General features: G+C 45.5%; 1 protein-coding gene across 1 annotated transcript in view; it reads right to left on the bottom strand.

Annotated features, from left to right (window-relative positions):
- The window catches only part of ttll12 (tubulin tyrosine ligase like 12), a 39990-nt gene extending 25276 nt beyond the window's left edge, over nucleotides 1–14714 (bottom strand). The window contains exons 1-6 of the mRNA XM_033037610.1: nucleotides 14560–14714; nucleotides 11762–11919; nucleotides 10448–10646; nucleotides 6699–6858; nucleotides 4414–4547; nucleotides 2409–2485 (exon numbers count right to left, since the gene is read on the bottom strand). Of these exons, the coding sequence (XP_032893501.1) occupies nucleotides 2409–2485; nucleotides 4414–4547; nucleotides 6699–6858; nucleotides 10448–10646; nucleotides 11762–11919; nucleotides 14560–14682 (851 nt within the window). The 5' untranslated portion in view covers nucleotides 14683–14714. The remainder of the gene's footprint in view (nucleotides 1–2408; nucleotides 2486–4413; nucleotides 4548–6698; nucleotides 6859–10447; nucleotides 10647–11761; nucleotides 11920–14559) is intronic.
- Nucleotides 14715–24493: the final 9779 nt, after the last annotated feature.

Genomic DNA, 24493 nt, shown 5'->3' with positions numbered 1-24493 from the left:
AGAATGTTCTTCCTCAAATTAGGGGACCAAAACTGCACACAATACTGCAGGTTAGTACAGATGTCAGAGGTTATGGGGAGATGGCAGGAGAATGGGGTCAGGAGGGAGAGATAGATCAGCTATGATTGAAGGGCGGAGTAGACTAGATGGGCCGAATGGCCTAATTCTACTCCCATCACTTGTGACCTTATTTGATGCAAGTAGTTCGTCTCAACATCTTTCGAGCTTCCAAAAAGAGAGTACCAAGATAAATTACAAATTAAAAGATATATGGGACAACGCAGCTTCAAGACAGGCAAATGACCTTAATTCCCACAATCGCTCTGTGAAAGAACATTGGTACAGCACGGTGACACAGAGGTAGAGTTGCTGCCTCACAGCGCCAGAGACCCGGGTTCGATCCTGTCTACGGGCGCTGTCTGTACGGAGTTTGTATGTTCTCCCCGTGACCTGCGTGGGTTTTCTCCGGGTGTTCCGATTTCCTCCCACATTCCAAAGACGTACAGGTTTGTAGATTAATTGGCTTTGGTAAAATTGTAAATTGTCCCTAGTGTGTAGGGTAGCGCTGATGTGTGGGGGCTCGGTGGCCGAAGGGCCTATTTCCGTGCTGTGTCTCTAAACTAAACCTAAACAGGTTTTGGGTAGACAGAGTACCAAATTTTCACATTTTTTATATAAAGTGCACAACACATGATCAGAACCACCTTATTTTTAAGTTATTCCCTCACCAGTCGTGAATTATCCGACATGACATATACTTTCGAGCAGCCTGTCAAATCTTTTAAATCATTAGAAAACCCCGAATGAGAGCATTCCTTGATTTAGTTTCGTATTGAGATACAGGCCTTTCGGCCCACCAAGTCTGTGCCAACCAGCGATACACTAGCATCATCCTACACACGCAGGACAATTTACAGAAGCCAATTAGCCTACACATCTTTGGAGTGTGGGAGGAAACCGGACCACCCGGAGTAAACCCATGTGGTCACAGGAAGAACGTACAAACTCCGTACAGACAGCGCCCGTAGTCGGGATCGAACCCGGGTCTCCGTAGCTGAAAGGCAGCAGCTTGACCGCAGCGCCAACGGGCTGCCGTTTTTTTGGTCACATCTTCAATAAAAAAATTTTAATGCGGGACACGACCTCCCACGTACAAAACCATGCTGACTCTCCCTAGTCACCCCTTGTCATCTAAATACATGTGTATCCCATCCCTCAGAATATTCTCAAACTTGGACTTTTCCAATTTGAGTAGCAGCAGATTTTCTGAAGGCATTTCACAGCGAATTCCAATAATTTTGAGGGTTCACACTATCTTAACTTCTGAAAGAAGGAATTAGTTGTCCAAATGAGAATAATGGTATTCTTGGGAAAGTTTAGTGGTCGCTAATGGCTTTAAAAGATCGTTCAAATTGGACACACAGGGAAGACCAGACAGTTGGTACATGGATGAGAAAGTTCAGACAGTGAAAAGGCTGTTGGATCTAACAGCTATTATCAGTTAGACACAAAAATGCTGGAGTAACTCCAGCGGGTCAGGCAGCATCTCTGGAGAGAAGGAATGGGTGATGTTTTGGGTCAAGACCCTTCTTCAGACTGAGTGTCAGGGGAGTGGGAGACGAGAGATAGAGTCGGTGATGTAGAGAGATATAGAACAAAGAAGTGATACAAGTGAAAAAAATTAACGATGATCAAGGAAGCTGTCCATTGGTAGCTATGGGCTAGGTGAAAATGAGTTATAGACAATGAAACTAGAGACGAGTACAACGACTTGGGTGGGGGAGGGACGTAGAGAGAGGAGTTACAAGTGTTACTTGAAGTTAGAGAAACCAATGTTCATACCGCTGGGGTGTAAGCTGCCCAAGCAAAATATAAGGTGCTGTTCCTCCAATTTGCATTGGGCCTCACTCTGACAGTGGAGGACTATTATTAGTTGATGGGTTGAGAAAAGCAACACTTACTTACAAAATTCTTAAGGGGTTGAACAGGCTAGATGCAGGAAGATTGCTCCCAATGTTGGGGAAGTCCAGAACGAGGGGTCACAGTTTAAGGATAAGGGGGAAATAATTTAGGACCGAGATGAGAAAAACATTTTTCACACAGAGAGTGGTGAATCTCTGGAATTCTCTGCCACAGATGGTAGTTGAGGCCAGTTCATTGGCTATATTTAAGAGGGAGTTAGATGTGGCCCTTGTGGCTAAAGGGATCGGGTCTATGGAGAGAAGGCAGGTACAGGATACTGAGTTGGATGATCAGCCATGATCAGATTGAATGGCGGTGCAGGCTCGAAGGGCCGAATGGCCTACTCCGGCACCTAATTTCTATGTTTCTATGTCTATGTTTCTAACACCATCATTATTTTCAGATAAGAGAGAAAAATGAAATGGCAAAAAAAGATTTAAGCATACTTGAAAATTTTATCCTTCTGGTAAACTGGTGGTTCTATTGGCAGAGGGAGATTCTCGGTGTTGTCAGTGAAAACTGCCTGGAATTCAGAAAGTGAATCTCATTAATATTTCAAAACAATAAACAAAATGTATTCTTATATTCTTGACCTTCTTACCTCGACAGAATATCAACAGAGGCGCTGTAAAAAAAATCAATGGGGCTCAGGTCATGAAAATTGACTTGTCAAACTTCAAGTAGTCCTTGCTTTCCCATCCTCCTCCTCTTTCCCAGTTCACCGGCCAGTCTTACTGTCTCCGACTACATTTTATCTCTGTCCCGCTCACTCCCCTGACATCAGTCTGAAGAAGGGTCTCGACCCGAAACGTCATCCACCCATTCCTTCTCTCCAGAGATGCTGCCTGTCCCGCTGAGTTACTCCAGCACTTTGTCTCTTTTCCTTCACAGTCACCTCTGATCGTGCTGTCTCTCTGTTTTTGTATTCCTGAAGGTACTGTCGTATCTTCGATTTCACTTGTCACTTTAAATTCACTGCACGAGAATTTTGTGTCCATCTTCTTGCCACAGAGGCAGTACAGAGAAGGTTCACCAGACTGATTCCTGGGATGGCAGGACTTTCATATGAAGAAAGACTGGATAGACTCAGTTTGTACTCGCTAGAATTTAAAATATTGAGGGGGGATCTTATAGAAACTTACAAAATCCTTAAGGGGTTGGACAGGCAAGATGCAGGAAGATTATTCCCGATGTTGGGGAAGTCCAGAACAAGGGGGTCACAGTTTAAGGATAAGGGGGAAATCTTTTAGGACCGAGATGAGAAAATCATTTTTCACACAATGAATCTCTGGAATTCTCTGCCACAGAAGGTAGTTGAGGCCAGTTCATTGGCTATATTTAAGAGGGAGTTAGATGTGGCCCTTGTGGCTAAAGGGATCAGGGGGTATGGAGAGAAGGCAGGTACAGGATACTGAGTTGGATGATCAGCCATGATCATATTGAATGGCAGTGCAGGCTCAAAGGGCCGAATGGCTTACTCCTGCACCTATTTTCTATGTTTCTATCTTCGATTTAAACCAGCACCTGCAGTTCTTTCCTACTCATGAAAATTAATGATGGAAATATGGAACATGGAACTGATGTGGACCCTCTCTCACACACATTCTTCCACCCACCCATCACCCTTTCCTACCACAAAAGGTGTGAAGAAGGATCCCGTCCCGAAACATCTAGTTTAGTTTATTATTGTCACGTGCCGAGGTACAGTGAAAAGCTTTTTTGTTGCGTGCTATCTAGTCAGCGAAAAGACTAAACATGACTACAATCAGACCGTCCACAGATACAGGGTAAAAGGATTAATGTTTATTGCAAGATAAAGTCCAGTAAAGTCCAATTAAAGATAGTCCAAGGGTCTCCGATAAGGTAGATGGGAGGTCAGGACCGTTCTCTAGTTGGTGAGAGGACGGTTCAGTTGCCGTTACTTAACCATTTTCTCCAAAGGTGCTGCCTGACCCGCTGAGTTACTGCAGCATGTTGCGTCTATCTTTGACTCTAAACCAAAGTTTAGTACAACTTAATCTTCCTGAGCACTTGAATTAGTCAAGCATGCATGTGTGCCATTTGATTTCCTGTTCCAACCTATCACTTATACTAAATCACCAAACTCCCAGCTTGGACTGGAATGCTATCGGCTCAATTTGTCTTATTTTTCCACACAGGATTACAAATAGTTATAAGATAATATGTAAAGTATCAAATTAATAGTCATTCTGCTCAGTTTGTTAGAATGCAAAGCAATACAAAACATTTAAGTTGAACTCTGGAAGAAGGGTCCTGACCCAAAATGTCACCCATCCACGTTCTTTGAGTTGAGTTTATTTTATTATCACGTGTGCCGAGGTACACACGACAGCGCTGCCTGACCCGCTGAGTTACTCCTGCGCTGTGTGTCCCAAGTCAAATTCTTGCTCCGTTTCACAGCAACCAAATGACACCAGTCCAAGTCCTTACCTTAAAGTATTCTTCTGGAGGTTCACCGACACTGGCATCGATGCCCTTAAAATCAGCGGGTTGCCAAGGCAACAGCCTGCATTTCCTGACGAGAGGATTCTGCTCACCGTGTGCGTGATCCCACGTGACTTCCTCTGCACAAAACAAGCAATAAGGCTTTCAGACATGGTTCGCCAGCAACACGTCACCCTCTTCACACTCTCCCCACAACACGTCACTCTCCACAACTCATATCAAATTGGTTCTTCGCACCATTTGTATCTTAAATGGGCTTCAAATATTTGGGAAACGGAAACCCGCCCTTACGGAATTCGCGAAACACTATTTGAAAATAAGGTCGTAAGTGATAGGAGCAGAATTCGGCCCATCAAGTCGGCTCTGCCATTCAATCATGGCTGATCTATCTCTCCCTCCCAACCTCAGCCTCCTGCCTTCTCCCCGTAACCACTGACACCCATACTAATGATGAATCTATATATCTCTGCCTTCAAAACATCCACTGACTTGGCCTCCACAGAATACCACAGATTCACCACCCTCTCGCTAAAGAAATTCCTCCCATCTCCTTTCTAAAGGAACATCCTTTAAAGGACAATCTGATATAAAGAATTCATTTTCATGGTATTTACATGAAAAAAAACATGTCACGGTGGCGCAGAGGTAGAGTTGCTGCCTTACAGCAAATGCAGCACCGGAGACGCGGGTTCGATCCCGACGACGGGTGCTGTCTGTACAGAGTTTGTACGTTCTCCCTATGACCTGCGTGGGTTTTCTCCGAGATCTTCGGTTTCCTCCCACACTCGAACGACGTACAGGTTTGTAGGTTAATTGGCTTGGTAAAATGTAAAAACAGTCCCTAGTGTGTGTGTGTGGGATAGTGTTAGTATGCGGCGATCGCTGGTCGGCGCGGACCTGGTGGGCCGAAGGGCCTGTTTCCGCGCTGTATCTCTAAACTAAACTAAAAGTAAAGACAATATTTTATTTTCAACTCTCGTATGTTGCCTGTTGTGCAAATGATGAATGAATGAATGAATGAACATACGTTCTATGTTGCAAGAAATCCCAATATGGGCTCGCCTCGCCTTACCTCTCTGAGCTGCTCCACCTATATGCTCCTGCCCGGTGCCTCAGGTCAGCTGATCAGCTGCTCCTTGAGGTACCAAGGTCTAAGCGGAAGCTCAGAGGGGATAGAGCCTTTTCTGTTGCTGCTCCGGCACTCTGGAACACCTTGCCGCTGCACATCAGACAGGTCCCCTCACTGTCCATCTTCAAATCCTCCCTAAAAACACATTTTTATTCTTTGGCTTTCGACACTGGCTGAGGCATTGCTCCTGTTCTTAGTGCTTTTAATGTCTTTTAATTTTTTGTGTGTTTTTTATAGTCCTTCGTTTTACGGTTTTTAATGGTTTTTAATTGTTTGTAATAGCTTTTTGTCCATGTGTTCTCATGTACAGCACTTTGTGGCAACTGCAGTTGTTTAAAGTGCTTTATAAATAAAGTTATTATTATTATTATTATTATAATATAAATTGTTTTCTAAGAATGCAACCCCCTCCCATTATGTAGGGAACACCCACAGTTTAGTTGTTGGTTTACTAAAGAGGCACAAAGCAATAAATATTGATCTATAAATCTGAATTTATAGATTCTGCGTAAATTTAAAAGTATCATTTTTAGATCATGAGACACCGAAGCAGATTTAGGCCATTCGGCCCAGTGAGTCTGCTCGGCCATTCAATCATGACTGATCTATTTCTCCTCCTCAACTCCATTCTTCTGCCTTCTCCCCATGACCATTTGACACCCTTACTAATTAACAGCCACTTTAGTTTAGAGATACTGCGCGGAAACAGGCCCTTCGGCCCACCGAGCCCGCGCGACCAGTGATCTCGGCACACTAACACCATCCTACACCCACTAGGGACAATTCTACATTTACACCAAGCCAATTAACCTACAAGCCCGTACGTCTTTGGAGTGTGGGAGGAAACAGAAGACGTCATAGAGAAAAACCCACGTAGGTCGTGGGTAGAACGTGCAAACTCTGTACAGTAAACACCCGTAGTCGTGATCGAACCCGGGTCTCCGGCGCTGTAAGGCAGCGACTCTACCGCTGCGCCACCGTGCTGCCCTAAGTCTTCTGTTTAGACCTCCCAACAATGGAAGGTACAGATTGTGTTAAGTTAATACAATTTGCGACCAGATCCATCCGGCCCAAAGACGAACAGCAAAATATTAAAAATGTATAATAATTTTAAGAAACAAGGGCGAGGATTTCCACTCACCACCGTGGTCGAGGTCACGCAGGGGCCAGAGCAGAGAGAAAGCCACCTGTGCCGACCCGTAAAAGAAAGGAACCACTTGGAACGTGGGTTCGTCCGAGTGCCGGATTTGAGACCCAAACTCGTCCATCACGTACCAAATCGGCACCCGCTCTTCTGCTGTCTGTGGGAGGACGCAAGAACTGCAGTTAGTTTGCTGCGTGTTGCAATAGTCCGCCCGCAATCCCGCATGTCAGCCATCCCCTCACCTCCGACGCTCAGTTTACATCCGATTCTTGCGCCACCACCGGTGGGGAAAAACCATTCAATTTTCCGAGGATGTTGCCAGGGTGAGGGTGTCCGACCAAATGGGAGAGGTCGAAGCGGGCTGGGATTCTATTCGCCGGAGCGCAGGAGGATGAGGGGTACAGGAGTATAAAATCTGAATAATGGCTTCGGCCCGAAACGTTGCCCAATTCCTTCGCTCCATAGATGCCGCCGCACCCGCTGAGTTTCTCCAGCATTTTTGTCTACCTGAGGTGAATAAAATCATCAGAGGAATAGATCTGAAGAAGGGTCTCGACCCGAAACGTCGCTCTCCAGATATGCTGCCGATCCCGCTGAGTCACTCCAGCTTTTTGTGTCTATCTTCACAATAAATTGGGTAGATGCACAGAGTCTCTTGCCCAGAGTAGGTGAATCGAGGACCAGAGTCCACAGGTTTAAGGTGAAGGGGAAAAGATTTAATAGGTGGCTGACGGGTAATCTTCTCACATAAAGGGTGGTGGGTGTATGGAATGAGCTGCCGGAGGAGGTAGTCGAGGGAGGGACTATCGCAATGTTTAAGAAACAGTTAGACAGGTACATGGGATAGGACAGGTTTGGAGGGATATGGGCCAAACGCGGGCAAGTAGGACTAGCGTAGCTGGGACATGTTGGCCGGTGTGGGCAAGTTGGGCCGAAGGGCCTGTTTCCTTGCTGTGCGAATCTATAACAAATGGCCTCTTCACCGTAAAATAACATTTCTTTCAGTATAAAAAGCAGCAAAGGCCTGAAATTGAAAACCTAGTGTTTTAACCTTGTGCCAATGTGAACTGCTGATTTAGTTTAATAATAATAATAATGGATGGGATTTATATAGTGCCTTTCTAATACTCAAGGCGCTTTACATCGCATTATTCATTCACTCCTCAGTCACACTCGGTGGTGGTAAGCTACTTCTGTAGCCACAGCTGCCCTGGGGCAGACTGACGGAAGCGTGGCTGCCAATCTGCGCCTACGGCCCCTCCGACCACCACCAGTCACTCACACACATTCACACACAGGCAAAGGTGGGTGAAGTGTCTTGCCCAAGGACACAACGACAGTATGCACTCCAAGCTGGATTCGAACCGGCTACTTTCCGGTTGCCAGCCGAACACTTAGTTTAGTTTAGTATAGAGTTTAAGTTTAAGTTTAGTTTAGTAGTTTAAGTTTAGTATAGAGATGCAGCATGGAAACAGGCCCTTCAGCCCACTGGGTCCATGCTGACCACTGAACACCCATTCACACTATTTCCATGGTATCCCACAACTGAAGCATCCTATCAACAACTAGAGAACTGTCCTGAGCTACTATCTACCTCACTGGAGACCCTCGGACTAAATTGGATTTTACCAGACACCAAAAGTTATTCCCTTTACCGTGTATCTATACACTGTGGACGGCTCGATTGTAGTCACGTATGGTCTTTCCGCTGACTGGTTAGCACGCAACAAAATCTATTCACCTCGGTACACGTGACTATAAACTAAACTAAAATAAACTTTCTCATCCACTCCCCTAAGGTCAAGTGGAATGGATTGGGAAACTGAATCAGCTTGGAGGTGGAGTAGATCAAGGAGATGAAGTCCCCCTCAGCCACACAAAGTGACCTAAAGCGGTTTTGAAGATAGACTCAAAATGCTGGACTAGCTCTGCGGGTCAAGCAGCATCTTTGGAGAGAAGGAATGTGTGACGTTTCGGGTCGAGACCCTACTTCAGACGGATGACGGACAATGATCTATTTTAGGTTTTTCTTAACCTTCATCCCGTTTTCACACCTCACACTTCCTTATCTATGTATCTCTCTCTCCCCCGACTACAGACTGAAGAAGGGTCTCGACCGGAAACGTCACCCATTCCTTCTCTCTAGAGATGCTGCCTGGCCTGCTGAGTTAGTCTAGCATTTTGTGTCTATCATCAGTTTAAACCAGCATCTGCAGTTCCTTCTTACACTATTTGAAATTGTCTTGACTCACGTATGAAAATTTGATATTTGCATCGGAAAATAGAGACATTCGGGTCGAGACCCTTCTTCAGACTGAAGGGTCTCGACCGGAAACGTCACCCATTCCTTCTCTCCAGAGATGCTGCCTGTCCCGCTGAGTTAGTCTAGCATTTCGTGTCTATCTTCAGTTTAAACCAGCATCCGCATTCCTTCCTACACAAAATGGTTTTATTATTAATATTGGTTAATTAAAATCACAAAGCTGGTCACTGTTTGGAGCACTGATTGATTGAAAAGTACAGCATGGAAACAGGCCCTTCGGCCCACCGAGTCCATCGATCACCTGTTCACAATAGTTCTATGTTGTCACACTTTCGTGTCCACTCCCTACACATCACAGGACAATTTGCAGAGGCCAATTAACCTGCAATTCCACATATCCTTTGGATGTGGAAAGAAACCTTAGTGCCCGGAGGAAACCCATCAAGTCACGGGGAGAACGTGCAAACTCCACACAGACAGCACGCACCCGAGGTCAGGATCGAACCCGGGTCTCTGGTGCAGTGAGGCAGCAGCTCTCCCGCTACGCCACCCTCACTTACAATGGATGCAAGGCAGCAAAAGGTATTTAACATACAAATCCCCCAGGAACCAAACACATTTTATCTTGCACCACACGTCATACATTTTATCCAGTATTTTGTACACTGTGGACTGCACGATTGTAATTGTGTAATAATAATAATAATGGATGGGATTTATATAGCGCCTTTCTAATACTCAAGGCGCTTTACATCGCATTATTCATTCACTCCTCAGTCACACTCGGTGGTGGTAAGCTACTTCTGTAGCCACAGCTGCCCTGGGGCAGACTGACGGAAGCGTGGCTGCCAATCTGCGCCTACGGCCCCTCCGACCACCACCAGTCACTCACACACATTCACACACAGGCAAAGGTGGGTGAAGTGTCTTGCCCAAGGACACAACGACAGTATGCACTCCAAGCGGGATTCGAACCGGCTACCTTCCGGTTGCCAGCCGAACGCTTAGCCCATTGTGCCATCTGTCGTCTGACTGATCGCTGACTGGATAGCGCACAACAAAAAAGCTTTACGCTGTACCACTGTGCACGTGACAATAATAAACTGAAATAACTAAATTAAATCTTTGATAGATACAAAAAGCTGGAGTAACTCCGCTGGACAGACAGCATCCCTGGAGGAAAGGAATAGGTGACGTTTCAGGTCGAGACCCTTCTTCAGAATGAGAGTCCAGGAAAAGGGAAACGAGATATAGGCAGTGATATAAAACAAATGAATGAAAGATATGCAAAAACAATAGTGACGATGATAAAGGAAACGAGCCATAGTTAGCTGTGGACGAGGTGAAAATTAAATTAAATCTACTATCAATAAAGAACTAATTCTGCGGAAATTCAATGACGCAGCCTCAATTGAGTATTGTATGATTTTTATATTTTTTTAAAATGGTATCAATTTGTCTTTTAAAATCACATTTCTCTTACCCCCTGCGATAGCTTATAGGTGTGGCTGAAAGCCCACAAGTCGGCTAAGACACTGTCAATGGTATCATCGTCTGGGACCTCTCCGTGGAATTCAACGCCAGTGAGGTTGGCCATCCGGTGCAGCAAGCCAGGGGTATCCCATAGCTGCTGACGGGCTTGGTCCACCCGGTAGGTCCAAGCGTGGTCTATTAAGAAAATACTGTAATGCAGGAACACATCAATCAGAGGGTTTTTCTTCTGTAAAACATCAAGAGCGTTTTATTGTCGCATGCCCTGAAACACATAACAATGAAATTCTTAAGGGCCTGTCCCACTTGGCGATATGGCCGGCGTCATAGCAGTGTCGCCTAAAGATTTTAGACATCCAGCGGCGACAAAAAAATTTGTTGCGACACGCCATCGTGCCGCGTCACCGCCGCCTATTTTTCGGTGACATGATACGTCAGTCAATGGTTGCCGGCAGTCGCCAAAAAAATCGGCAAGTGGGACAGGCCCTTTACCTGCAGCAGCCCAACAGGGTATGTGAACATAGTTGAGTTTAGAGATACAGCGCGGAAACAGACCGTTCGGCCCGAGTCCGCGCCGACCAGCGATCCCCGCACGCCAACACTGTCCTGCACATACTAATGATCCGAGATGGCGCCCAACCCAGGCGACTCTTTGTACGTTAGTCACAGAAGTGGATCTGCAATCGCGCATTGTAATCGCTTCACTCTTTCAAATGTCTACTCCGACAGTAATATTAATTCATGTTATTCTCTTTATCATGTATTGTATAATATTAACTATTATTCATAATTTTTACATTGACTACAATAAAAACAATAAATATATAAAATAGCCGTGAGCACGGGTGGGTGTAACAGAAGATCTATGATTAGCAGGCTGTTCCAGGGATGCACATTGAGAAATGTCAACCGCTTTAGAGTTCAGAGACACACAGTGTGGAAACAGGCCTTTTGGCCCATCGAGTCCGTGCCGGCCAACTAGTCGGGATGGAACCCGGGTCTCTGGCGCTGTAAGGCAGCAACTCTACCGCTGCGCCACCGTGCCACAGTGTTTAGTGAAGACACAGAGGGTGGTGGGTGTATGGAACGAGCTGCCAGAGGATATGGTTGAGGCAGGGACTAGTGGAACGTTTCAGAAACAATTAGACAGATGCGTGGATGGGACAGGTTTGGAGGGATATGGGCCAAACGCAGGCAGGTGGGACTGGTGTAGATGGGACATGTCGGTCGGGGTGGGCAACGTTGGGCCGAAGAGCCTGTTTCCATGCTCTCCAACACAAAAGATAGGACTAGAGGTGTTCCTTACCTATTGGCATCTGTAGCCTGAAGTCCATCTTCTTTGGTGACGATTACTTGATAAATGAGGGGCGTCCCAGGGTTAAGTGACACCTTCTCCTCCGAATCATCTTCATCGGCCTCATCTTCCACTCGCATGATCCCAAACGCATCTCCTGCATCGAACACCTGAACGCAATGCACAGCGCATCAGCTTACATTGCAGCAAAATGGAGGCACAAGACTGCTGTTGCTGGAACCTTGCGCAAGAAAAAATGCTGGAAGAACTCAGTGGGTCAGGGAGCATCTGTTTGTTTCGTTCAGGTTAGTTTAGAGATACAACATGGAACAAAAAGGCCCTTCAGCCCGCAAGATAGACACTAAAGGCTGGAGTAACTCAGCGGGACAGGCAGCATCTCTGGAGAGAAGGAATGGGTGACGTTTCAGGTCGGGACCTTCCTTCAGCCCACCGAGTCCACCCTGACCATCTGTTCACACTAGGCAGGGATTATCCCAACATTTTAAATAAATTTGGACAGGTACATGGATAAGACAGGTTTGGAGGGATATGGATCAAACTCAGGTCTATCAGGTGGGACTAATGTAGCTGGAACAAGTTGGGCCGAAGATCTATTTAATCCCACTTTCGCATCCACTCACTGCACACTGGAGGCAATTTTACAGAGTTTCAATTCATCTACAAACACATGTCTTGGGATACAGGAGGAAACCGGAGGGAGGGGACCCACACGGTCACAGAGGGAACGTGCAAACTCCACACGGTCAGTACCCGAGGTTAATAGGGGCAAAGTTTAAAGTTAATGTGCAGGAGTAGTTTTATGTTGCCACACATGCACAGGGTGGTGGGTGCCTGGAACACATGGCCATGGTGGAGACAGTTAAGACAGTGGTGTTTTAAGAAGCTTTACATTGGCAGGTGGATATGCAGGGGATATGGATCATGTGCAGGAAGAGGAGTGGTTTATCTTAGCGTCATGTTCGGCACGGGCATTGTGGGCCGAAGGGCCTGTTCCTGCACTGTACTGTTCCATGTTCCAAATCCTTTCCAACATTTACTAAGTTTAATGAACTGCTGCAGCCACGGCTTTAATTTTTGTCCACAACAAATTCAAAGTTAATCACCTGCTCCACACTTAAACAATTAAAGTGCACTTCAACATTTTCCCAGACACAATGTGCTGGAGTGACTCAGCAGGCCAGGCAGCATCTATGCAGAACATGGATCGGTGACGTTTCAACCAAAGATACTAGAGGAGTAGGTACACAAAATTGCTGGAGAAACTCAGCGGGTGCAGCAGCATCTATGGAGCGAAGGAAATAGGCGACGTTTTGGGCCGAAACCCTTCTTCAGACAGAGTATCTGTCTCGAACCGAAAAGTCGCCCATTTCCTTCGCTCCATAGATGCTGCCTCACCCGCTGAGTTTCTCCAGCATTTTTGTCTACCATCGATTTTCCAGCATCTGCAGTTCCTTCTTAAAGAAGAGGAGTGTCCTCTAGTATCTTTGATTTCGACTGAAGAAAGGTCCCAACCCAAAATGTCACCCATCCTTTTTCTCCAGAGATGCTGCCCGAGTTACCCAACACTTGTTTAAGAAGGAACAGCAGATGTTGGAAAATCGAAGGTAGACAAAAATTCCTGGAGAAACTCAGTGGGTGCAGCAGCATCTATGGAGCTATGGGACAAAGGGCCTGTTTCCAAGTTGTAGGACTCTATGACTCTCTAACTGGTGACCAATTCTGGCGAAGGAGCGAAGGAAATAGGCAACGTTTCGGGCCGACACCCTTCTTCAGACACCTTGTGTCTATCTATCTTTGGTAAAAACCAGCATCTGCAGTTCTGTGTTTCTACTCAAAATGTTCACACATTCATTGCTCCAGCCGACAACTTTCCAGACTTACCAGTTAAAAAAATATTTTAAACATAAAATATTAAATAAAACCCAAAAGCTAAACAATAATGTTTTTATCCCATAATGATATCCCATTAGAGATCTTTTCATAAGTTCCTGCATATATTTGCTGCTAATCCCGTACACCTTGGTAAATAATTTTTTGTTCCCATTCAATCGCAAAAAGTTCTGTTATGGACGTGTCTAAGATCATGAGAGGAACATATAGGATGAATGAACCATTGTTTATCCAGTATAGGGAAATCAAGTATCAGAGGACATAGGTTTAAGGTAAGAGGTGGAAGATTAAATCAGAACCTGAGGGGCAACTTCTTCACACAGGTGGGTGTATGGAACGAGCTGTCAGAGGTGGGAGGTTGAGGCAGGGACTATCCCAACATTTAAACGACGTTTGGACAGGTACATGGATAAGACAGGTTGGGAGGGATAGGGATCAAACACAGGTCTATCAGGTGGGACTAATGTAGCTGGGACATAGGGCCTGTTTCCAAGTTGTAGGACTCTATGACTCTCCAACTGGTGACCAATTCTGGGTAATTTTAATGTTCACCACTTATGCCCTTTGATGCTTCTGGTCTGCAACTTTAAAGTGACAGTATCCCACTGTATCCCTTGCATTGTTGGCCTATGGATACATGAAACGATGGGGTTTTTTTTTTAACACAGATGAAATGCCAGTCGGATAGTTGTCACTGCAGCCTCTCTGGGTCCGGAAGAGGTTGCAACACATGGTCAGACCCCGACCCACGGTATAGCCGCTGCAAAGCGTGAAATGCAACGTTGCAAAAACACATGGCCAGACCCACATGCACGGTGCGGCCGCTGCAAACCGTGAAATGCAACGTTGCAAACACATGGTCAGACCTCCACCCGCTGCAAACCGTGAAATGCAACCACCTCCTGCGCCAGCTTCTGTTGCAAACTCTCCCAGTAGAGCGGGGGAACCCCCGAGGCTCGCAGCGCCGCGCCATGCACATCTGCAAACAGCTGGAACTGCTGCTGCTCCGGGCCCTGCTCCATCTTCACCTCCGCCACCGCGCTCCGTGCGCGCCGCCGATTAAAGGCAACGTCCACGCCCCGCCGCTTAAAGGCAACGTCTTCACCCTACTCGAATTATCCCGGCCGACAGAAAATAGCTTTCATGGTCATCCAAGGCGAAGTCACATCATTCCAAAAGCCCACTGAAAAACAACTGCTGCAGGAAGGAACTGCAGGTGCTGCTTTGTTACCGAAGATAGACACAAAGTGCTGGAGTAACACAGCGGGTCAGGCAGCATCTCTGGAGAAAAGGGAATAGGAGACATTTCGGGGTCAGGAACCTTCAGAAGAGTTCCAACCTGAAACCTCACCTATTCCTTTTCTCCAGGGATTCTATCAAAATACTCCAGCATTTTGTGAAAAACAATTGCTTCACTGTTTCTGCTAAGAAGGGAATTTTCAAATGTAATTAATGAACTTGAATAAATTGGAGGAATTGCAATTGTACAATTAGCCACATTGAAGCTACATTGCATACTCCCAGTCTGCAGAAGGGTCCCGACCCGAAACGCCACCTATCCATGATCTCCAGAGATGCTGCCTGACCCGCCGTGTTACTCCAGAACTTTGTAAACCAGCATCTGCAGTTCATTGCGTCAACATTTACCTCAACAGTTTCAGATACCCAGCCGTTGCTGTTTGTGTAGATACCCACCGGTTCCAATGTAAAGTCATTCATGTTGCACAAATTCGCTACATATATACAACCTAATCTACAGAAAATACTAACAAGAAAATGCAGATGTCAAAGATAGACACAGAATGCTGGAGTAACCAGAGAGTTGTGAATTTGTGGAATTCCCTACCACAGAGGGCAGTGGAGGCCAAGTCACTGGATGGATTTAAGAGAGAGTTAGATAAAGTTCTAGGGGCTAGTGGAATCAAGGGATATGAGGAGAAGGCAGGCACGGGTTATTGATAGGGGACGATCAGCCATGATCACAATGAATGGCGGTGCTGGCTCGAAGAGCCGAATGGCCTCCTCCTGCACCTATTTTCTATGTTTCTATGTTTCTAACTCAGCGGGTCAGGCGGCATCTCTGGAGAAAATGGACAGGTGACGTTTCGGGTCGGGACATTTATTCAGACTCACTCTACAGAGCGTCTTCGACAGTGACAAAGATGTTATCTCACAATGCCCAGGAGACCCAGGTTCGATCCTGAACCCGGGTGTTAACTGTGTGGAGTTTGCACGTTCTCCCTGTGAATACATGCGTTCCCTCCAGGTGTTCCGGTTTCCTCCCACAGTTTTAATTTAGTTTATTGACACACGTGTTCCGAGGTACAATGAAAAGCTTTTGTTGTGTGCCAACCAGTCAGCAGAAAGACAATACACGATTACAATCGAGCCATCCATAGTATACAGATACTTGAAAAGGGAATAACGTTTAGTGCAAGATAAAGCCAGTAAGGTCCGATGAAATATAGTCCGAGGGTCCCCAATGAGATAGATAGAAGTTCAGGACAGCTCTCTAGTTGTGGTAGGATGGTTCATTTGTCTGATAACAGCTGGCATAACATCCCAAAGATTTGTGAGTTTGTAGGTTAATTGGCCTCTGTAGAAGAAAAATGCCCCTGGTCTGAATGAATGAATGAATAAGTTTATTGGCCAATACACATACAAGGAATTTGCCTTGGTGCTCCGCTCACAAGTAACAACACGACATACAGTAACAATTAAGAATGACACATAAAACATCAAACATTAATAATAAAACATTACAGTTTAAACATGTGAATGAAATAAAATACCAGAGCAAAAAGAGGCTACAGACTTTTGGTTACTGAGTAGAGCTACTACTCGTGGGGAAAAAAGCTGTTTTTATGTCTGGCTGTGGCGGTTTTGACAGTCCAGAGTCGCCTTCCAGAGGGAAGTGATTCAAAGAGATTGTGGCCAGGGTGAGAGGGGTCAGAGATTATCTTGCCCGCTCGCTTCCTGGCCCTTGCAGTGTACAGTTTGTCAATGGGGGGAAGGTTGCATTGGTGGCTCAGCAAAACCAGACCATGATGGAGAAGGTGAGGACAGACTCTACGATGGCCGTGTAGAATTGGACCATCATTGCCTGTGGCATGTTGTGTTTCCTCAGCTGCCGCAGGAATTACATCCTCTGTTGTGCCTTTTTGACTGTGGAGTCGATGGTAGCCCCCCACTTAAGGTCCTTGGAGATGATGGTTCCCAGGAACTTAAAATACTCCACAGATGTGACTGTGGTGTTGTTGATAGTGAATGGGGGAGGGGAGGGGAAGCTCTCCTAAAGTCTACTATCAATTGCACTGTCTTAAGAGCATTGAGCTCCAGGTTGTTACAAAGGCACCAGGATGCCAGCTGTGTCACTTCCTGTCTGTAGGCAGATTCCTCCCCATCCTGGATCAGTTCAATCAGGGTTGTGTCGTCCGCAAACTTGAGAAGCTTGACAGAGGAGTCTGTGGAGGTGCAGTCATTGGTGCAGAGAGAGTAGAGGAGAGGAGAGAGTACGCAGCCTTGCGGTGCTCCTATGCTGAGGGTATGCGGGTCCAAGATGTGCTTTCCCAGCCTCACATGCTGCTTCCTGTCTGTCAGGAAGTTGGTGATCCACTGACAGAGGGGTTCAGGCACAGTCAACTTGGAAAGTTTGGAGTGTAGTAGCTCTGGCACAATGGTGTTGAATGCAGAGCTAAAATCCACAAACAAAATCCTTGCATGGGTCCCCTGGAGGTCTAGGTGCTGGAGGATGAAGTGCAGGTCTAGGTTGACTGCATCATCCACTGATCTGTTGGCCCAGTATGCAAACTGCAGGGGGTCCAGCAGGGGCCGTGATATATTTCAGCTTGGACAGCACAAGTCTTTCAAGGGTCTTCATGACTACAGAGGTCCGTGCGACAGGCCTGTAGTCATTAAGACCAGTAGCCTTTTGGGGTACAGGGACAATAGTAGGCAGGGATAGTACATGTTTGGAGGGACCGATTGAAAGTGTCTGTGTAGATGGTACCAGTTTTTCGGCACAGAGCTTGAGGGTAGTGGGGGAAACGGTGTCCGGTCCTGGAGATTTCCGGCTTTTCTGTCTCCTGAACAGTCTCTCCACCTCCTCAATTTCTATTGTTAGTGATGGAGATGTGGCCAGACTGATGTTGGGCAGCAAGGAGGGGGTGGGTAGTGGACGAGGGCCCAGTCTTTGCAGACTGGAGTCAGGCTGGAAGTGGATGTTCAGTGGATATTGAAGAAGGGTGGGTGGGAAAGGGTCCAGTCTTTGCAAACTGGAGTCAGGCTGTGAGTAGGTGTGAAGTGTTGGTTGGGGAAGGGGTGAGGGGGTACCAGGGTTAAGTTTCTGTTTATCGAACCTGCAGTAGAACTCGTTCAGGTCGTTAGTCAGCTGACGATTGTCCAAGGAGCGGGGGGCTTTCCTCTTGTAGCTGGTGATTTCTTGCCAGCCCTTCCACACTGAAGAAGAGTAACTAGCTGAGACGTGAATGGGAAAGTGGAATAACATAGAACTCGTGTGGAAACAAAGAACTACAGATGCTGGTTTATACCAAAGATAGGCACAAAGTGCTGGAGTAACATTCAAAATGCCCTTATTCTTTAGGAGGTGTGGGTTTTCCCCTTCCGTCAAGGATAAAGCCCTCACAAGTGTCTCCTCTGAGTCCCATAGATCCCCCTCCCCCCAGATGCAACAAGGGCAGAGTTCCCCTGGTCCTCACCCTTCACCTCGCCAGCCTCCACATCCAACACATTATCCTCCGACATTTCCGTCACCCCCTAAGGAACCCCAGCACTAACCACATCTTCCCACCAAACTTCATAGCCTTGTCCCACGGTATGAGTTCATTCCAAGAGCTCTCCCGCGTTTAAAAAAAATCAAACCCGTGGTAAGCACGGAGAATGAACGTAGCGGGTACGTCGGAGCTCGGGGACGTCTCTTAGCGGCTCGTAACGCTAACGGCAGGTACTCGGGAAGACTCGCTAACGCCAGGGAAGCTCGGGAAGACTCGTGAAGATTTTGCAACATGTTGAAAAATGTCCACGAGAGCCCCGAGTACCGACGAGCGGCCATTACCGTAAAATCTCCGAGTTCGAATCAGGGCAAACTCGGGAGAACGCGTGGAATGAACTCGTAAACGTGGGACAGGGCTTTTATTAGGGTCAATTTTACAGAGGCCAATTAACCTACAAACCTGCACATCATTGGGATGTGGGAGAAAACTGGAGCCCCCAGACCCACACGGTCACAACGTACAAACTCCGTACAGACAGCACCCGCAGTCAGGATCGAAACAGGATCTCTGGTGCCGTAAGGCAGCAGCTCTCCACTCTACATAGGTTAATTGTAAAATTGTGCCAAGTGTGTAGGGAGTGGGTGGGAAAGTGGGATAACATAAAACAAGTGTGAGGAGGTGATCGATGGTCGGCATGGGCCGATGGGCATGTTTCCATGGTGTGTCGTTAAACTAAACTGAACTGCAGCCTTCAACTCCACCCAGTCTAATCCCATGTGTAGATAATAGGAGCTACATTGTCCACTTGCTGTCACCAGAGGGCGCTGCAGTCAACCTTTTGGATCACAACTAATCCTACACCTTTAAAATAGACACAGTGTGTTGAGTTACTCAGTGGGTCAGTCAGCATCTCTGGAGAACATGGATAGGTGACATCACCCGAAACATCACCTGTCCAAGCTCTCCAGAGATGCCGCTTGACTCGTTGAGTTACTCCAAGTCCCTGTTTAGTTTAGAGATACAGTGTAGAAACAGGCCCTTCGGCCCCCCGAGTCTGTGGTGACCATCGATCTCCCGTACACTCGTTCTATCAAACACACTGGGGGCAATTTACAGAAGCCAATTAACCAGCAAACCTGCACGCCTTTGGAGTGTGGGAGGAAACTGGAGCACCCGGGGAAAACTGGTCACAGGGAGAACATGCAAACTCTGCACAGACAGCATCCGTAGCCAGGATTGAACCTGGCTCTCTTGCGCTAAGTAAAATTAATGCTTCTACACCATGGGTGGCACAGTGGTAGAGTTGCTGTCTAACAACGCCAGAGACCTGGGTTTGATCCTGACTGTGGGTGCTTGTCTGTGCGGAGTTTGTATGTTCTCCCCATGACCTGCATGTGTTTTCTCTGGAGTGAAGGAATGGGTGGCCAGGAATCGGTTCTCCGAGACCTCTGGTTTCCTCCCACACTCCAAAGACGTAGAGGTTTGTAGGTTAATTGGCTTGGTATAATTGTAAATTGTCCCTAGTGTGTGTAGGATGGTGTTGGCGTGCGGGGATAGCTGGTCGACGCGGACTCAGTGGGCCGAAGGGCCTGTTTCCGCGCTGTGTCTCGAAACCAAACAAAACGACAAGAAAATTATTTATTTCACTTTTGCATCATTTTGTCACGGTCTAAGTAGACAAACTCAATCAGTCAGTCAGTCAATTTTATTTCTATAGCACATTTAAAAACACCTCTCGTTGACCAAAGTACTTTACATTGGTGCAGGTACTAACGTGTTACATACAGTGGTACATCGATCAACAATACATACATAGATACATACATACAGCGCTCCCTCAGAGGACCTCAAGAAAGGCTTGAGAGTAGAAATATGTTTTAAGTCTAGACTTAAAAGAGTCGATGGAGGGGGCAGTTCTGATGGGAAAAGGGATGCAGTTCCATAGTCTAGGAGCTGCAACTGCAAAAGCGATGCAATGGATGTTTTTATTCCCTGCCTGGTTTTGCAAACATTTGGAGTCGTACTTTGCGAAAACCAACACCTTAAACTAAATTCTTACGCTGAGTTTTTCTGTTGTGCAGGTTTTTAAACGTTAACGTGATACAAAAACTATCAGCTCACAGCTCTACGGCTCTCTTGTAATTGTGCAAAGTGAAGGTTAATTTCAGTAGGAGGCTCCCGCAGTTTCCTCTTGAGGACAACATCAAAGTGGGAAAGATTGTATGAATCTCAAAACTGGCTGTTACTCATTCACTTGTTCCTGCACATCCTGTTTCTATCCATTGTAAGGATTCACTCAGATCTCCATTGCATCATTTGTTTATTGCGTTTTTGCCCAGTATCAGATTCATGATTCTTTAAGCTAATTAAAAGACATAAATTTATACATAGGCGCTACAGATTTAACCGTTCGGCGATAACGAGGGCTAAATGCTTAAAAAGATATTTGCATATGAACCATTTGATGCACACATCACCCCCAATTGATTGAGCCACAATAAATGCCAGAACCCTGAACAAAAGAGCTTCCATTCTCCGAAAGTCCTTTGAAGGTGTGCAGCGTTTTTTTAAGGGGAGAATATGCATTGGTCATTACTAGGGTTCAGCTGAAACGCCAGACATGTGTCTGGTCACCCTGGCGACAGCTTGTGCACCAGATGTACAAATAATGTGAAATAGCTGTCAAGTGTAGGAAGGAACTACAGATGCTGGTTTACACCGCAGATAGACACAAAATGCTGGAGTAACTCAGCGGGACAGGCAGCGTCTCTGGAGAGAAGGAGTGGGTGACGTTTCAGACTGTCTGAAGAAGGGTCTCGACCCAATACGTCTCTCCAGAGATGCTGCCAGACCCGCATTTTGTGTCTATCTTAGCTGTCAAGTGCCAGGTTGTCCACATGCTCTCAAAAAAAATCAGAGAGAATCTTATTGTTCTATCAAAGATCATTTTACAAATGGTTTCCAATCCATTTTTATGCCTTAACAATTTGTTAAATATTCCTTTACAAGCCAGTAGAAACTTATGTCGCATCGGCCACACATCACAACACGTACAACTGCAAAATAAATACTAACTTCAATGTGTAGAAGGGAACTGCAGATGCTGGTTTGCATCGAAGATAGACACAAAATGCTGGAGTAACTCAGCGGGTCAGGCAGCATCTCTGGAGAGAAGAATTATGTGACATTTTGGGTCGAGACCATTCTTCAGACCTAACTTCAATTGTCGAACATAGAACATAGAATGGTACAGCACAGAAACAGGCCCTTCGGCCCACATTCATGTGCTGAACATAATGGCAAGACCAACTCTGATCATGGCTAATCTATCTTTCCCTCTCAACACCATTCTCCTGCCTTCTCCCCATAACCTCTGACACCCGTACTAATCAAGAATCTGTCAATCTTCACCTTAAACATATCAATTGACTTGGCCTCCACAGCCATCCGTGGCAACGAATTCCACAGATTCACCACCCTCTGACTGAAGAATTCCATCCCATCTCCTTTCTAATGGTTCATCCTTTCATTCTGAGGCTATGCCCTCTGGTCTTAGACTCTCCCACTAGTGGAAACATCCTCTCCACATCCATTCGATCCAGGTCTTTCACTATTCGATAAGTTTCAATGAGGTACCCCCTCATCCTTCTAAACCCCAGCGAGTACAGGCCCAGTGCCGACAAACGCTCATCATATGTTAACCCAATCATTCCTTTGCTGTATAATCACATCAAAGGTCAGATTCAAAGGTCAGTTTATTGTCACGTGTACCAATTAAGGTACAGTGAAACTCGAATTAATACTTTACATTAGTACAATCAAGTCAAACTCATGTTTGCAATATAAATAAACACAAAGTGCTGGAAAAACTCAACGGGTCAGGCAGCATCTCTGGAGAAAAAGGCCAAGTGACGTTTCGGGTCAGGACCCTTCATTAGTCTTGTTTAAAATATAAACAAAATCTGTTTAAAATATATAGGCAGTATATTGTACGTTAGTTACATAAGAAGCATTAAAAATAATGGTCTTATTACACTGAAGATAAGACACAAAATGCTGGAGTAACTCAGCGGGTCAGGCAGCATCTCTGGAGAGAAGGAATAGGTGATGTTTTGGGTCGAGACCCTCCTTCAGACTGAGAGTCAGGGGAGAAGGAACAGAGAGGTAAGGAAAGGTGCAAAGAACAAACTTTGTTCTTGCACTAGGTAGACAAAAATGCTGGAGAAATTCAGCGGGTGAGGCAGCATCTATGGAGCGAAGGAAATAGGCAACGTTTCGGGCCGAAACCCTTCTTCAGACTTTGTTCTTGCACTCATTCACTGATGTTGCAGCTAACGAAAAAAAAACGAGTGTTTGCTTACATTCATCTTGTACAGGTCTCAATTTGTTTAAAATAAACCCAATCAATTTTCCCCTCAATATTCTGCATTTAGACGAATTAATTCTTCAAATGACTTGATTTGCGATTCTGCAAAGAATCTTAACCTTATTGACAAAACCTCGAGGTGAAACCAATTCATTGATAACATGAATCCCCAGAAATAAAAATCGTCTTGACTCTGTGAGAAACGATAGATGCAGCGATGGCGTGCCTGGATGATATATCCAACCATTATTTTCACAGTTAGACAGAGTAACCCTGGTTTCGTTTCTGAATCATGAGAATGGCTGTTTCCACCGTTTAAAAGCTTAAAGAGCTATTATAATGGACAAATCGCTAGTTAAACAGCTGGAAATGTAAATAACAATTTTAACAGTTGGCTGCCCTTCATTCAGAACGCGGGTCGCACTGATCTTCTGGCAAAGTGGAGTAACCCCCCCCCCCCACCATCTCCCTCCCTCTCTCTTCTGCCTTGTTTTATTATCCTGTCATTGGAAAGAGGATTGTATGGGGCTTTTCTCCACAGTGTGGGATTAATGAATGGAGCTCGGTGTGTCCCGGGGCCACCCGTGGCCTCCCATTTAGTAAATCCACACACGTTTTTTTTTAAAGTGAGCAGACGTTTCTGTGATTTTCACGCCTTAACCCCCCCCCCCCCCCCCCCCCCCCCCCCCCCCCCCCCCCCCACCCCCGAGAACGCTTCAATCGCGCTATTCTGCCTTTGTATGTGGGGGTAATGATGTGGTCTGGATGCGCCGGTCACGATGGGACCATTAACGAGGCGATACCCCAACTCTAACTCAAAGCTGCAATTCAAACATACACACACATATATATAGACACACACACATACATATATATATATATACATACATATATGTGTGTGTGTGTGTCTATATATATGTATATATATATATATATACACACATATATACGCATATATATACACATATATATAGACACACACACATAAGCACACACATATATAGACACACACATATATATATAAACACACACACATATATATATATAGACACACACACATATATATATATATAAATGTACAATATATATCTACTGCATATACATATAGTAGATATAAATTATATATTTAGATATATATGCGTGTGTATATATATATACTGTATATATATATATATCATACTACATACTATACTACACAGTGTATATATACTATATACATACTATTTATATAACGTGCGGCTGGGACAGAAAGGATTATAACATTGTTATTACAACATTTATTTATTTTTTATCATTGATCATGTGAATTGCAATGGCACGACCTAAGGAAACATGATAAATAGTATGAAATATTCACCAGACAAAAAATTAACCCACCTTTGTGAAGTCAACGCTCAAAGAAATGTCAGCTAGGAATTGAATAATTTCCTAATAATCGGACAAGATATGTTTTTCTGCAAAGTGTTACACTGTCTAGTGTTACAAATCTGAACTCATGCACCTACGCCCCCACCCACCCCCCCCCCCCCCCCCCCCCCCCTAATTTGACACGCGTGCTTTTATTTTTGTGGTTTTTGGATAAAATATATATATTGATTTTGTTATTACGTCCAAACAACTAACTGAACGTCCAATGGCACTGAGAATTCACCGAGGGGCTGAAATTGTAGACTGTTTTGCAAAAAGATAACTTTATTGCTTCCCCGATTCCAAAAGACAGCTGCCGATCCGAAC

Source organism: Amblyraja radiata, chromosome 19, assembly GCF_010909765.2.
Source record: "Amblyraja radiata isolate CabotCenter1 chromosome 19, sAmbRad1.1.pri, whole genome shotgun sequence".
NCBI lineage: Eukaryota > Metazoa > Chordata > Chondrichthyes > Rajiformes > Rajidae > Amblyraja > Amblyraja radiata.
This window is presented reverse-complemented; position numbering and strand designations above follow the sequence as displayed.